At 32.1% G+C, this 17,615-nt stretch overlaps 1 protein-coding gene across 2 annotated transcripts in view; it reads left to right on the top strand.

Annotated features, from left to right (window-relative positions):
• The window catches only part of LOC122793519 (cystine/glutamate transporter-like), an 860,650-nt gene that overhangs the window by 555,710 nt on the left and 287,325 nt on the right, over positions 1-17,615 (top strand). For both annotated transcript variants that reach the window (XM_044061648.1, XM_044061649.1), the window contains exon 9: positions 222-371. In XM_044061648.1, the coding sequence (XP_043917583.1) occupies positions 222-371 (150 nt within the window). The remainder of the gene's footprint in view (positions 1-221; positions 372-17,615) is intronic.

Raw genomic sequence — 17,615 nt, 5'->3', positions numbered from 1 at the left:
TAACTTATTCTGTCTTCTTAAACATAACTGAACAAAGTAAAAAGATGCTGACCTGCATTATGTACTTTGGACTGTCCTTTGAGGATCTAGCTTCATGTAAACTAATTGAATTTCTGATACAGCAATTGGTTGTAAAAGGAATCAGTTGTATGCATCTAGTAGTAAATACCTTAAATGGTCATATATATTGAAGACTTATGCTATTTCTATTTCTATTTCAGTTTCCATTAATGGTTATTATGGTATTCTCCGGAGACATTTCTAGCCTGCTAAACTTTCTTAGCTTTGTTCGATGGCTCTTTATTGGTCTTATAGTTGCTGGATTGATATACCTCAGATTTAAGTACCCAGCAATGCACCGTCCATTTAAGGTAATATTCATATTTTCCTGTGTTCAAACTTTTTTACTTTGAATTTTATTTAATAAGTGTGCTTTACTCAATATGTAGAATTCTTTACAATGTGTTCAATAAAAGGAGAAAAGTATTAATAATTAAATGTATTTTCTGCAGTAATGAACAACAAAGTGGTTACATTTGTTCAGATTTGTGCAAATTACATTGTGAGACTTATAAGACTGCTAGTCTTGCAATACCCCCATTTTAAGAAAATGTAAAACTTTGAACAGTATTTTTGCAAGGTCACAAAACACACAGAAGTACAAATTCAAAAACAAAAATCTTGCACTAACCGCATCAGTTTACTTTTTGTCATACAACAATACCAAAAGGGGAAATGTTATAGCAATATTTATTTTTATTTATTTATTTAACATTTGTTGACCGGGAATGTCCGACTAGGTTCCACAGAGCCTGTTTTCAGCGGAGGCCCGGGGAGAAATGCTCCAGATGCATGTCTTTGGAATATTATTTAATGTATGTCATTGGACAAATCTGGCTATGCTTATCACAACGTTGATCAGCATAACTGTTAAGTATAATAATAAATTACATGTTGAGATTATAAGTGAATGTGGAGTTAATGCAATTAACTGGTAATATTGATGTTTTGAAATACCTGATATGAACGGCCATTTTCAGAATATATGAAATGGACACTTAATAAATGTAATATAGCTGTTCCAAGAAAATTGCATTTACCAATGGTGATAGCTATTGGCCGGTCAACAAACATAATCCATAACAGAAAAGGAGAGAAACATGGTAAATCATTATGGTTTTCATAAGTAACGACTAAAGAATAATACTCACTTTTTTGCCTTTTAGTCACGTCAACTTGATTTTTAAAACCTTCGTAAACAAGCTGTTGTAAGTTTGCTTTTGGATGGGTGCTTCCTGGAATGGGCAGCAGGTGCTGTCATATCATCAGATTCAATATTCTTGACTCATGCAGGCATGCTGTTTTCTTCATCTAGGAAGCTTAATTTATTGGTGGTGTCATCAATAGACTGCAACCTTTTTCATGCTAGCTTCACCAGGCTGCTTGTTCTAGTAGGATATCTGCAATGAATTCAGTCTGTTTTGCTGTAGGAAAGCAAAGTAAATTTCTTTGGTTTGGTTGGCAGTTTTCTCCTCTACAAACCAACACTTTTCAAATTCAATGGAGCAGGAAGTCAGCATTTACATTTATCTTTACTAGTAGCTGAAGTCAGTGACAGCTTATAGAAGTTTGCACTACGAAATTTGACATGCACTACTTTTATTGACACTGCCTCAGAATAGATGAATTGCTTATCATCTTTCTATGTAATATTCAGCAAGGTTGGAGAAATAAAATGCAAAATGATAACATTTTTATAACATGAAGCATGGGCCACATTGAATGCATGCCTTCTTACAAATTCCTTTTTTAATACCCGTGTAGCAGCTTCACAACCACACATTCCAATATAAAAGATTTTCCCTAAATTGGCAACAGTGGCTTTTATCAGCATCATTTATCATCTTAAAGATGATATGCCTAAGTGATTGATCCACACTCTTGGCTCCAGGTAGTTGTGATCTCTTTCTCTTGATCAGCTTCTGTTTATCAGTCTCTAGCTCTGCTTCTAATGTTTCCTTCGAATAGAGCTGCAAATTGTCCTTTTGATATACCCCTTTACCCCCAACAGACTTACATTATTCTGACTGTATTGACTTTCCAGGTCATGCAGTTTATTCATTAAAATGGAAAGTTTGGACTGCTGAAACAGGATGGTAGTGTGCATTTCTTAAATTCTCAAACCATACATGGATATCATGGACTGCAGGAAGGCTAACTTGGCCATCTCAATATACTCTGTGTGGTTTACTCCTGTATCAGCAATTGAAATAATGTTGAATTCTGGAATAATGAGACCAAAAGATCATAAGCTGACAATGTTGAGGAGCACAGGAGTGAACAATGTTGAATATCAAACCTCATTGCCTGCAAGGATACATAAGAAAGAGCTAACATGGGTCCAGAAGGGAAGCAAGTCTGGCTGTTCATTCCTTGGTCCTTGACGTTTTCAGCTTATGATCTTTTGGACTCGTTATTTGAAAATTCAACATTGTTACAATTGCTAACACAATAGTAAACACTCTGAGTTCTTAGTAACCATTTGCTTAACTTATAATGGTTAAGAGATAATATTGTTGAGGAGATCTAAACAATCTATTTTCCTAGTAAATCTCATATGACATTGTCCATGATCAAGACCACCATATGTGGCTCTTCAAATGTCTGGACCTTTGGTTTACCAGGCATAGTAAACCTGGTATCTGATGCCAAAATATATCAGGAAGTAAGTTAAATTAAATAAGATCATCTACCTTTCCCTTAGACTATTAAAAATGGTGACATAGCAGAATTCAAGATGATTAATCAACTAAGGACCCGGACAAAAAAATTACACATACATAACTTCTATTGTACATTTCACTCTGTATGGGATGGGGACATGCAATGATAGCAAACATAGAAATACATTTATAACAATAAATGACCAGTGCATAAGAGCATTCACATTTTCTTAGTGATTTGTGTGGCCAGGTTTGTACTGCTTGCATTTTTTCATCCTGTGATTTCACTAATAACTGGGCCATTACATGGCACAAACCCAAGCTTTTGTCATGCCAAAATTGAACTTAAGTAGGTTATCAGTCAATTCAGCTTGATGCAGAGGGTCTGAACCTAATTGAACTTCAGGGAAATGGCTACCCAGAACTTAAAAAAATGTTGCTATGTGATATAGTTATGCTGCTTTGTAATTTTTTAAATGTTTTATTAAGTTTTTTTTTTTATATGAAACAAATTTTAACTTTTAACAAACATATCAATTAACTAGATAAAAAGTTCATAACCATTTTTTTATATTAAACTTAGCAATTAATATTTCTCTAATAAATCACTAAGTTTTTGCCATGATAAATATTGATGAATAACATTCAACATTCTCATTTTAATAGTTTGCAATTTTTTGTTACACACATTCTTGGCTAAGCAAACACATTTGATGAGTCTATATTATAACTTCGAAGTTGTAAAACTTTGAATGTTATAATATCGAACCCACTACATCAAAGGATGAAAATAGCGAAGCCCTGGAACATCAAAATCTTACCTAGGTCAAGATTTTTGTGGGCTGTTCTGTGTCTTCACTATTTCCTCCACTGTGGTGTGATAGTTACAGACCTTAGGGTTAGGGTGTGGGTTAAGGTAAGTGGATAGTTAGAAATGTATGTACGGTGTAGTGTAGGGTTGGGATTTGTTAACTGTATGTGTGTGTATTAATTAGTTTGTTTGTGTATAGTTTCATAGGGTATGTATGCAATAGTTATGGACCTTAGGGTTAGGGTGCGGGTTAAGGTAAGTGGATAGTTAGGAATGTATGTATGGTTTAGTATAGGGTTGGGTTTTGTTAACTGTATGTGTGTGTATTAATTAGTTTGTCTGTATAATTTCATAGGGTATGTGTGCGCTAGTTACAGACCTTAGGGTTATGGTGCAGTTTAAGGTAAGTGGATAGTTAGGAATGTATGTATGGTTTAGTGTAGTGGTTGGGTTTTGTTAATTGTATGTGTGTGGTTTATTTATTTTGGTGTGCTTGTGTTGTGTGTATGTTTCTCGGAACAGCAAATTTTTTCCCTGGGAAAAAATTTGCTATTCTGAGTGTTCGATGTTATCATATTTCAAAATTCTAAGTTCTAACTTATGGTGTTCGATATTTTGGAATTTTGAATATATGATATAGACCCCATTTGACAAAAGAGAGAATATTCTTACTTTTCCAGTTCTATGTAATAATCTTTCTGGCTATAGCTAGTATGGGCCAAAGGAGAGTTCTTGTGTGTTTGCTATATAATCTGGTATTGGGGCATTACATAGAATCAGAGAGTTTGTAACAATGCAATAATCAGACCATAATGCTTTAGCAAAATTTCTGAATTCTTGGCAAATGGGAGTAACCAGTTTACAGTCTAAACCCATATGAAAGCAATTTGCATCCCACACCTCATCACATCAACAATTATTTTTTTCTGTTTTATAAATTAAATGGATGGCACAGTGGTGCAGCAGTAGCATTGTTGCCTCACAGTAAGAAGTTCTCTGGTTCAGTTCTCAGCTGGGGTGCCTTCTGTACATAGTCTGCATGTCTTCCCTACATTTGTGTGAGTTTCCTCCTGGTGCTCCAGTTCTCCTCCCACATTACAAAGACATGCTTCTAGGGTGTTTCTCTCTAGGCGTCCACTGAAAATTGGCTTTGTTCCAAGTTGGACTTTCCTGAAAATCAAATCAAATGTTAAATAAACAAAGCAACCTTGTGAGGAGTTAAAAAATCTATGTAAATACTTGCAGATATACATTTTTCAATAAAGGGATGAAGTAATTTTCTCTATAGACTTTAAAGCTATTTTTTTATTCATATCAGAAAGAAAACTCCAGCATTCATTTTTGTTGTATAATTCAAAACCAGGAGCTATGAATTCAGTTCTTAAAATCTTTTAATTTTAGATAAATATAATGTATTATTATTATTATTGTTGTTATTATTATTATTATTATTATTATTATTGTTATTATTATTATTATTATTATTATTATTATCACTTGTTCTACTACTAATCATAAATATAAAATCTAAAATGTTGGGGATGAGATGTGTATTCATATTTACAAACATTTTCAGTTTATTATTTATAAACTCCTTAAAAATTTGTATATTTTTCAATTATTATTACCTCTACTATATCTAGCCAAAAGGTAATCAGATGAATATATTCTATTGCCATTTAACAATTGATACCAAAATTTTAAATCACTTCCCTCAAGATCTAGAATTTTATTTATATTAAATGTTTCCAAAGATCCATTAGTATAAGATATAGGGAACATTCGAATTAACAGTTCTTTGACAATATAATTAGATTCCACAACTCTCGTAAAAGTACATAAAATATATTTAGCAAAATGCATAGAATGAATATTTTTTAATATTCATACAAAAATTGTTAAGGACCCAAATATATTTTATTAAAACCAGATTGAAAATTAGAATCTATTTCAGATCTATTGTTTGAAATTAAAATCAGTTCATGTTGTAGTTTCCAGTTTGAAACACAAGAAGAATGTAACCATTGAAATATTATTTATAACAGGCTTGGCATATAATTCAATATTTGGAAAACCAATTCCACCTTCTTACCAATTTTTAACATGTCAATCAAAAGAAATTCTCGGGTTTTATGGCTACCACAGACATTTAAGTAGAATAGAGTTTAAATTCTTTGATATATATGATTGCACAGAAAATAACATTTTTGGTAAAATTATTATTTAAATTAATGTAAGACTGTCTTCCATTGTAAAGAACAATTTATTCCAATTATTAATTAAATTATTCAATATATCAATTACATTTTTATAGTTTGCCAAAATCGAATCCTTCCAACTAGATGTGATAATAATTCTCAGATATTTAAATTGCAAATTTTCAAAATTAAACTCCTTACAATTTTTAAAGTATATATTTTTATTAATCAGCAGCATTCTTATTTTATTATAATTAAATCCTGAACATGAATTCTTTTTAAACCAGCTAATTGAATTTATTATATGCTCCAATGAAGAATCAGTGTTACCACTGGTTATCAATATGTCATCAGGAAAAATCTGAGTTTTAGAAGTGTAAATGTCATCTAGGGAAACCCCCATTATCATTGTGATTGATCTAACAAACTTACCAAAAGGTTCTATTGACAGGTCAAATAATAAGGGAGAAAAATGGCATTCTTGCTTTGTGCCTGTTAATATTTTAAAGGAGTTAGATAAAAAGGAGCCTGTTTTAACAAAAGATAATGAATTATTATACAATGTTGATATTATATCTATAAATTCTTTAAGTATGTTAAACAAATATAATCAATTAACAGAATCAAAAACTTTATCTATATCTAGACTTAAAATCATAATTTCTTACTTATTTTTGTTAGCAATATCTATTAATGAAAAAAGCCTTATGATATTATTTTGTAGTCTTCTATCTAGAATAAAGCCCATATGATCATCTTCAATTAGATCAGTTATCATAGTATTTAATCTTCTTGCAAGAATAGACATAAAAAGCTCATAATCAATATTTAAGAGAGAAATTAGGTGATAATAGGAACATAGTTTTTGATCTTTTTCTTGCATTAAAATAGGTGAAATCAAATAATATCTCCAAGAAGGAAAAATATTTTATGCATTTCTAACTTCCTGCAAAGATTTTAATATTTTTTTTAATAAATTATCAGGAATTAGTTTATATAACTATGGAGTTAAACCATCTATGCTTGAGGCGTTACTGTTTTTAAGAATTTTTCATTTGTTCTTTTAGTTCCTTAAAAGAAAATGGTTTCTTTATTTTAGTATTCTGCTCTTGAGTTAACTTATGCTTTATATTTTACTTAAAAAAATCTATTAAATTACTATTATCTGAAGTAGAATTACTGTTATTAGTTAATACATGCTGATTTCAAAAACATTGTAATATAACTTTTAAATTTGTTGCATTTTTAGTGTTGTTCTCAACTTTATATTAAATCTCCTTAATGTGATTTATTTTGTTTAGTCTTTTAGCTATAATAACTAACCAATCTATGTGAATTTTTGGGGTTAATAGATTAGGATTATAAAATTAATTTTTCACAGTTTATTGAAATTTTATGATGCACTATTTCTATATAGTTTTACTTAAGCCCTTTGATTTCTTCTGTATTAGCTGTCTTATCAATGGGTTTTAAATGTAATTTTATTTTATCAATATTTGATTGCAAAATGCTTCACTCCTTATCCTACACTTTTCTTTTATATAAGTACTCTTAATTCTACCATATAATTTAATGAATCCCACAAAATAACATCTGAAATTTCATCATTATTGTTATTAATCACCATAAAAAAATAATTCATTCAAAAAACTTGCTTTAGTTCCTTTAATTTTATCTATACAATCAGGAATTCTCTAACAAAAAAGCCTAAATCATTAGATTCCAAAATTATATTAAAAGTAATATCATTATGGTTGGACAATGGACAAGAAATTATTAGCGCTTTATCAATTTTAGAAAATAACCCACTGGAAGTAAAAATGTCTATATTTGTTTGACTACCAAATCTAAATGAAAAGTGTGTGTATTTAAGGGATTTTGACAATTTTAAGTCATATGTATCTCTAAATTAATTGAATTTATGAAATAATGTAAGTGTTTAGAAACTATAGATACTCTAGATTTTTTATCTTCCGTAGTGTCTTGTCTTAATAAAATGCAATTGAAGCCAACAGTTAATATCATTTCCCCTTTTGAATGTAAAGCTCTGATATCTAGATTTTTTTAGCCACTCTAGCACCAATTCCAGGAATCAAATAAGCATTTTATATATACACACATATATATATATATATATATATATATATATATATATATATATATACACACACACATACTTTTTTGTTTGTTTATTTTAACTACCAATACTAGCATACCATTCTTATCAGAATAAGTATCAACCACTTTGGGCATAATTGATGCCTTCTTCCAAAGTTTAAGAATGCCTCTCCTTTTTGAACAAAAATGTGAACACACTAAAATTTAATAATCTTTAAATAACAATCTATGTAAATATTTAGACAATGAATGTGTTCCTGTAAAAAGACAATCTGAGCTTTATTAACATTTAAGTATTTGATTAAACTGCCTCTCTGTATATGATTAAGACCATTGATGTTTATTGAAATACATTTGAACACTGACATCTTTGAAGATAATTTTGAGAGAACAAAGCTATGAACTAGATTTAAAAACTTACATTTAATTTTAATAAAGTTTGTTATGGACAAATTCAATAAATAACAGCAAAAATAATAATTATAATAATATTTGCATCTCCTAACATGGAATTAAATATTGCTGGTTTAATGAAGTTATCATGCAAGCCACTTACTACCATCTCCATAGCCCTACCTACTCAGTATCTATTGCTACTAACTCTTAATAAGAATTAAATGTCAGCAAATAATAAAAAATAATAGCATTCATATTATATGTCACACTATATTAAAGACTAACTCTAAGGCACTATATCATTCCTTCAGTTATTAAATAATTTTACCAATTCATATTCATTAACTATATATCCATCCAGTGAAAATGAAATATTTACCTTCCCTTATAACATTTTTCAACCTATATCAGAACCTACATATAACAAAAAACTCATAAATACTAACAGATCTGTTAGTAGTAGCATTAACACACTACTTCTAATTAATATATATAAGTTTTACAATAAGATAAAGCTTAAATGTAAATAATAAGCTACATATTCAATCTATTAGTCCTTCCAAATTATGTGATAAGAGATTTTGTGTATTATGTGTGGAATGTATACCACCTAAATAGTAAATATTGTAATAACTGATCAAGACTTAAATAAAGTTACATTTTATTAGCCACAATCTACACCATCCCTCCATAGTGCCACTAAACTGCTTTAAAATGATCTTCAAACATTTTTATCAACATCAAACTTTCCTCTTTACCTAACAACTATCACATTCAGACTTTGTTCCTGTTAAATAAGGTTAACTACAATAACAGTGGCACAAGCAACAAGTCATTAACACAATATCCAACAACACAAAATATAAATTTGATATTGATCTTTCATTTACAACATTTAATCTAAAAAACAAAATAGCTGAAGTTATCAGCGCAAACACATATCACTTTATCTGATCCCATACTGGAGTAATTAACCATAAGAAAATAGATAACCTAATATCAGTGTAATTCACTAATACAGTTCTGTTGTATATCTGTCTATATTATATTGTTGCCTAGGTGAATTCACCAGGACATACCAAATATGTCCCCAATAATGTTCAGGCAAAGTCAAAGCACCCACAATCAATAGGCATTTATACTCTCCAAAGTTGAACACCACATCAGAATAATTAACAGTACTGTATACACATGTATCCTATAAATTATATTATAGCTTTCTATAAACAGTGAGTTTGTTTTTCAATGCATTTCAAACAAAAAGCAGTGCAAACTATTAATAATAAAAAGATTAACATTGAGTAAAAATATATAAGATTAAAGGGGTACAATTCAGCTACAAAGTAGATACATATTAACAGAGGATTTAGTCTGAAGCATACATTTTCATCATCCAAATCTCCATCTCCTATGTTATATTATCAACAACCCATTATGGGTCTAAAAAATTGACAACTGTAGAAGAATATAGTATCATAACTCTAAACGTCACAGTTAAATACAAGAAAAACAAACAAACAAATAAACAGTATATTAAAGGATTCACATTTCTGGGCATCCAAACTTCAGATAAAATCTGGTTGCATTCTTTAGAAATTGATAATGTTTCCTTCTGCATGACAAAATTAAGCTGTTTTCCCAGTATTGTCCCAAAATGATGCATTAACGACATTACAGTATTTTACAGTGATGTTTTTCTGTCTGAAGGCAGCATTGCTTTAATATTTTGAGAAAAATACAAATAACTTCAGAAATGAACTCCATCTGATTATTATAATGATATTGATAATATATTTATATAGGGGATCAGATAAGCAAACATCAGACGACGATAATTGCTTACCTACTTAAATAGTTCACTAAACTTCATATTTATAAATGTTAAACTGTTTAGATTTACTGGCAATAATTTCCAAAGTCAAATAAACCATACTATTCTGTTTGCTTGAGGGATTTGACATTACACGTCTTATTTAATCACAGATTTAAAATGATTTGTATGAATTTAATTCTAAAAGACTTAATGAAATATGGTTTCCTATAATTAATTTGAAATAGTTGCATTTATATATTTGTGAAATGTAAATGAATGATGGAAGGCAGAGAAAAGGAGCAAAAACAGTGACAAAATTAAAACAATGTATGGGTTCTGAATAAGAATCACGATGACTGCAAGCCTCAATATTTTATAGAATTGTTAGATTTTTATGTACATTGAGAAAAAAAATATTCAAACTAGCATTTAGCAACATTTTAATCTGGCATAAGCTTGTACAACCTGGGAGTTGCCAACATTAGTTTAAAGTGTTGCTGAGAACAAAGACATCTGAATAAGAAGGGTTCGGGGGAGGCATACCTCCTCATGTAAAAATAAAATGTTTCTAAATGTATAAAATAATATAGGAAGAAGAAAACTAGGATCCACAGACAGTATTTATTGAGCGCTTTCATTTTCTAAAATAAAAAAAAACTTCATCAGAATAAGGCAAATACAAAGAATCAATAACTGACCCAACTTATATAACACTCTTAATCTCATAGGTGTTAATTATCAATCAACTTAAAGATATAAGCCTCTAAAACACACACACACACACACACACACTTACACACACACACACACACACACACACACACACACACACACACACACACACACACACACACACACAATAAATATACTTCATAATAATGCAGAATAACATCTACAATTTAAATAGTTCCATCTATTACGAATAAATATTAAATGTTTTATTTTTAAAAGCTATACAAATAAACAACACACAAAATTGTGTAAGAAATATATATATATGTATATATGTTTAAATAAACACGTTGTAAGATTTCCAAATAAATATAAACAAATATCTAAAACCATGTTATAAACTACATATTGTTTACATATAACCCTCTGCCCTCAATCTAAGTATACGGCTGATAGAAATATTACTATTGAGACCTGGTTATTCAGTGGCATTAGCCCTCATCTGCCACCTTAATTCATACAACTCTAGGATATTTATGTATATTTATTTATATTTATATGGAACGTATTTATTTAAACATACATACATACATACATATATATTTCTTACACAATTTTGTGTGCTGTTTATTTGTATAGTTTTTAAAAATTTAATATTTATTAGTAATAGATGGAACTATTGTAGATGTTATTCTGCATTATTAGGGAGTACATTTATTGTTTGTTTGTGTGTGTGTGTGTGTGTGTGTGTGTGTGTGTGTGTGTGTGTGTGTGTGTGTGTGTGTGTGTGTGTGTGTGTGTTTTAGAGGCTTATACCTTTAAGTTGATTGATAATTAACACCTATGAGATTAAGAGTGTTATATAAGTTGGGTCAGTTATTGATTCTTTGTATTTGCCTTATTCTGATGAAGTTTTTTATTTATTTTAGAAAATGAAAGCGCTCAATAAATACTGTCTGTGGATCCTGGTTTGCTTCTTCCTATATTATTTTATTTAGTGTGTTATTCTTTTTATATATTTCTAAATGTATCTAAGAAACATTACAAATACACTTCTTTCCTCCATACAAATGAGTTGTTTAAAGTTTATATACAGAAAATGAACACTGACATTCGTGCTCAAAATAATCCACTAAAAAAGATAGTGTTACAGAATAAATGAGCAAAAAGCATCTCTTCCCGCAGCCTGCATTTTTACATAAAAACATACATCTCATTTTGTCCAATAACCAGGACTTATATTGTGCAAACCCCTCCTTACACACACATACTCTTACACACAGAATGGCTGGAGAGGCTAAATCGCTATTGTTTAAAAAACATATATGTAAACATCATAGTGTTACACTACCTTTTCTTAAAAATGTTATTGTTTTAGTATATTATAAAACACATTTACTTGAATATAACAAGAGTAAGAATCTGTCAGTGTGGGTGGTAATAGAAAATAAATGAAGGAAAGCCACCACCTCAAAGGATTACAAATTTATATAAAATTGATTTATTGTTAAGTACTATATCCAACTATAGTAGTATACAATAATATTTGCTGCTGCCTTTCTTTTAAAATTCTACTAACTTTGCATAAAGGTGCCATTGTGTATTACATTCAGATAAACTATGATTGCATGAAAGAGTCAGCAGCATCTGAACATTCTGAGGCATGTCCTTCCTTTTTCTTCGTAGTTGAGAGGTCAAAATGCACTTCTTCAATCATAATGACTCTAAGATTATCCTGGGCTACTGCAGTGAGTAAAACTTGTCCCGTGGCACCTTTAAATTCTTTCTTTGGACAAAAATTAGTTAAGAAATGGTAAAGTTTCTGGCAGTTATTATTATTTTAATGTACAGCTTGTGATCACACAAGATGAGCCACATATCAAGCAAAACCATCCAAATGAACCAAAATAAGTTGATAACCTCAAAAATGCACAACTAAAGCACAAAATAGATCTAATAACATTCAAACACACTATGTCACCAAGTATATTAATAAAATGAATAAGACAGTAGTATTTACATACACACCTCCGAAGTCCAATATTATCTGCAAAGACAACCAGAACCCAGAACCCAGACAACTGTAGAAACAAAAGCAGAGCCATCACAGCAAGACAATGCATCAAGATACTGACCAATCACACAGTGTAATAAACATTTCAACCCAAAACAGTTCATTAACATGAAAATATATTATATTAACAAACTAAAAGAAAGAAGAGAAATGAGAGAGAAAAAAAGAAAAAAAAAACTTAAAAGACTACTACTAAAATTCAGATAAGTTGCCTCCCAATAACAATCTAGTCACCACCACTTACAATCCACACATAACCCACCAAAAGAATATTAGATCTATAAAACCAAGCAATTATTATTATTATCAAATAATGTATTTATATGAATGAAAAGATTTTACCTTATTTGTTTTGCTTCCCGGAAAAAAATTAGAGCAATATTCAAAACAACAACACTACAATACAGGCAATACAGGCAAAATGTACTTATCTTTTAGTTTTTTGCTGTTTTTTTCTTTAATTGACCAAACATTTCAAGTTGCTTGTCTCTTTAAGCTAGTTTGAAACCAGTCCATTTCTTCATGTTGGTCTAAAAGTTTGTTTTTCAAAGTAAATTTCAAGGTTTTTTCAACTGTGTAAAAAGTTTTTTATCCTTCAGGAATAAACATTCTTTATTCTTGCTGAGAAGATAATTTGAGATTTAATATTCATTTTCTTTAGGTTTTTAATTAAAGGAATGCATGCTTTTCTTTTATAGATCACCGATAAAGAATAATCATAAAATCTGATGTTAGTACCTTTTAATTTTATTGGAGAATTTGACCAGGCTGTCCTTAATACCAGATCCTTATCTTGAGTTTAAAGAAATTTAACAATTATAGAGCTTGGAGTAGGTGGATTATTTTTTAAAAGAGAGTTCAAAAAAGACATGTGCACTCTCTCTATGCCATAAGAGAGTGATTCTGGCAGATTTAAAGTCTTTGAAAACTAGTTATTTAGGAATTATATCATGTTAGCTCCTTCTTCTTTCTCTTGTATCCCATATATTCTAATATTGTTCTTTCTTGATGTGCTTTCCAGGTATTCCATCTTTTCCAAAAGCAGAGTATTTTGTTTCAGGATGAATTTAACATCGTTTTAATTTTCAGTAAACCTGCTATCTAAGTCATTCATTGATTCATCTATAGTCAAGATCTGAACTGATTGTTTCTTAATGACTTCATTTAATAAATCCAGTTGTTTTCTACAATCTTCTTTTATGTTATCCATTTTGCTTTCATGTTTATCCATCTTGACTTAAAGATCCTGGATACTTATAGGTTGTTGTTGTGTCTTTCGGCTTATCCCGGTTAGGGGTCACCACAGCGGAACTCCGGTCTGCTAATGTTTGGTAGTGGATTTTTACATGCCGAGTTACCAGCCCTGATGCACAACCTTCAACGAAGGTACGCCCATTCATGCATGCCTCCACACAGAAGACGTTCTAGCTGAGAATTGAACCAGACAGCGTCTTACTGTGAGGCAACAATGCTGTTTCAAATTCCTTCATCTTTAAACTCTCCTGAGTAGAAACCTTTTAATGGCTCATATCTGAAACTTGTTTGAAAAACACCCGACAGGAAAATTTGTAAAAAATAAATAAATAAATAAAAAACACTAGAATAATATTACAGTATTGGTTTAGCTGGATAAAATTAGTCATAACATAAATTTTCCACACTGTAACATATATAATCCTGTCAGAGTAAGTGAAAAGAAGCAGAGCAAAATGTTTATGCTGCTAAGAGTTCACCATCTTGGCCATGTCCCCTGCTGCTTTGTATTTATAATGGGTTTAAGAAGTCGGTCCATCAGTCTGTTAAGCATTGTAGGCACACTCTGGAGACATAAAGTCATGTTTATGTAATGGACGAATCCAGCTGTTGTGGAAAATGCCATCTTCTGGAACTAGTGGGATTTGTCAATAACCTTTGTATAGTTCTGTAGTGGTAAGAAACCTTTCCTTGCCCAACATGTCAATCAGTTCTTTGACTCAGGAAATGGATCTGAATCTTACTCGGATGTACTATTTAATTTTCTGATGTCACTGTAAAGCATTATATACTCAACAGATTTGGAGATCAGTACAATGCAGCTATTCCACTTACATTGAATTTCTTCTATTTTCCCCACGTTTAAGCATTTTCTGCCACATTTTCTTTTATAGGTTCTTAGATCAATACATATTTTAGCTGCTGTTTGACTTATGAATATGCATGTCTTTTCTGACATTTGGTACAGTTTCAAATTCACTTTTTCAACAGGCATTGATTCTATTTTGCACTGGATTGAACTTGTTTCTTTATGCATTAGTGCAAATTCACATACTTATTGCTTCTGATACAATGTTAGTATCTCATTTGTTTTGACCTTTTGATATAATATGCGTGTCCTTAACTTCCTTTACAAGGAAACTTACTACAGAAACATGATTTTCTCCCTAAAGCATCAGAATATATCACCCTTTAATATATTTGTCTTGTTTTTTCTTTCCAATTTCAAAATGTCATTGTCCCGGTCCCCTTCAATAACACACATCACACCAAACAACATTTGATGACCTTTATTAAATTTCCATAACATAGCTTTGATCACCAGATTCATTAATTACAACTATTCATAATATAATTGGTTCTAAATACAGCATAACATCCTTGTAATGTTAATCAGGGCAGCGTGCCTACTCACCCTGTCCAACAAGCAGGGTTGATACGTCTGCTCGCTTACTTTACTTATGAAGCAGTGTCTCACTTCATACACCATCCATTGAATCACCTTCCACCAGATAAGCAGCATCCTTACCTCAGCTTGCTTATCTGTTCACCAAGCTCCATCCAACTACTCATTTCCTTTCACCATATCCTAGAAATGCACATCCAGACACCAAAGGGGAAAAAGAAGAGAGCAAGCCTATCCCTCTTCTCCGCCTACCCCCACTGATAAATAACCCTACTCCCCCCCAACCCACCAACGAAAAGAGAGAGGGTGGGTGGGTAGCAAGTTCACACCAAAATGTGATTGCTTAGCCCACCTACACTAGACTAAGCCTCTTAAGCCCCTCCCCATCCTTCTCATTTCCTCCCAACCGTCCCTGCCTCCACTTGACCCTTTCACCTCCCCAACCCACTTAACTTCCTTTAATATCAACCTAACCCCCACATGAAGATGTCTCGGGACAACTTGGTTTGTTGCCAAACTTGTTTTGTCCCGGTCCCCTTCAATAACATACATCACACCAAATGACATTTGATGACCTTTATTAAATTTCCATAACATAGCTTTCATCACCAAATTCATTAATTACAACTATTCATAATATAATTGATTCTAAATACAGCATAAAATCCTTGTAATGTTAATCAGGGCAGCGTTCCTACTCACCCTGCCTCAGTAAGCAGCAGCCATATCTCTGCTCACTTACTTTACTTATGAAGCAGCGTCCCATCTCACTTCATACACCATTCATTGTAATGTTAATCAGGGCAGAGTACCTACTCACCGTGCCCAACAAGCAGGGTGCATACCTCTGCTCGCTTACTTTACTTATGAAGCAGCGTCCCATCTCAGTGAGTTCATCGAATCACCTTCCACCAGATAAGCAGCATCCTTACCTCAGCTTGCTTATCTATTCACCAAGCTTCCTCCAACTACTCATTTCCTTTCCCCATATCCTTAAAATGCATATCCAGACACCAGAGGTTGGACAGAGGAGGGCAAGCCTATCCATCTTCTCTGCCCACCAACCTGACCAGACTGTTCTCCCTTCCTCCTATCCAAAATTGTTCAACCCACTACTTCCCATAACAGGAAGGGTCAAGCCAAACATCATTTGGTGTGCCCATCATCTGTAAAGTGCCTTAAAGTCCCATCATAAACCCCTTTGCCATGCCATCACTGAAACACACCCTAATGAAACTAAATAAAGTAGGATCACAGTGACCCACTGTAACACCAGAACATCCACACCAAGAGAACACATACCCTTTTAGCCCTCTGGCTTCAAAGCTGAAATCATGGCTCAGCCTGAACCTATTAACAGCCTATAACCACAACAAAACCACAAACTATAACCCCTTAAACTCAAAATGGCACCCAGTCAAACACTAGCAGCAAGTTTCACACCCAAGACCCTGTCAACCGTAGCATATCACTTTAGCTCACCAACTACCCAATTCTAAATGTGCAACAACTCCAAAACATTAATGTCCTACCTTAGCTGGCCGAAATCCAGCACGCTTGACCAAGTTCCTGGAAACTCGCCTATGCTCAGCAACAAAGTACTCTACATACCCAGACATAAACACCCCCCAATTCTCTCATTATCAAACCATTCTTAACCCCTGTTTGTCCTTGGCCTTTCCCCTTGAGAGCTCTCTTTCCTTATGTTACCTATACCACTAGTAGGTAATTAAGACCTGTCCTTCCACTGCCTTATCCTGCAACCAAGCTTCTTTTAAACCTTCTAATTCCCCTGTAACAATGCACCCAGTTTAAAAACTACCCCACCAGCCACCTACATACCATGCTTCTTAAAACTCTATCCACAAAATTCACCCAAACCCCAAGTGAAATGATCCTTGTGGTATTCTGTAAAGGCTTAACCTGTTATGTAACATTAACACTACCTACTCAAGGAACAAATCTGTCACCCTAAAGACACCACCTATTAGGAACAAACTCCAGCATCCTATCAAACACCTCATTGGCCCTTCCCCCAAATACAGTTCAACGACTGAATGAGTAAATAAAACTACCCCAAAGTTCTAAGAAAGCAAGGGTTGAACTTCACTGGCTTGCAAGAGCCATAGGGCTTTAGCCTAATAAGTCCTG

This window comes from Protopterus annectens, chromosome 2.part0 (assembly GCF_019279795.1).
Source record: "Protopterus annectens isolate FY-2018-M chromosome 2.part0, PAN1.0, whole genome shotgun sequence".
NCBI classification, from domain to species: Eukaryota; Metazoa; Chordata; order Ceratodontiformes; family Protopteridae; genus Protopterus; species Protopterus annectens.
The sequence above is the reverse complement of the archived record's forward strand: the minus strand, read 5'-3'. Positions and strand labels throughout refer to the sequence as shown.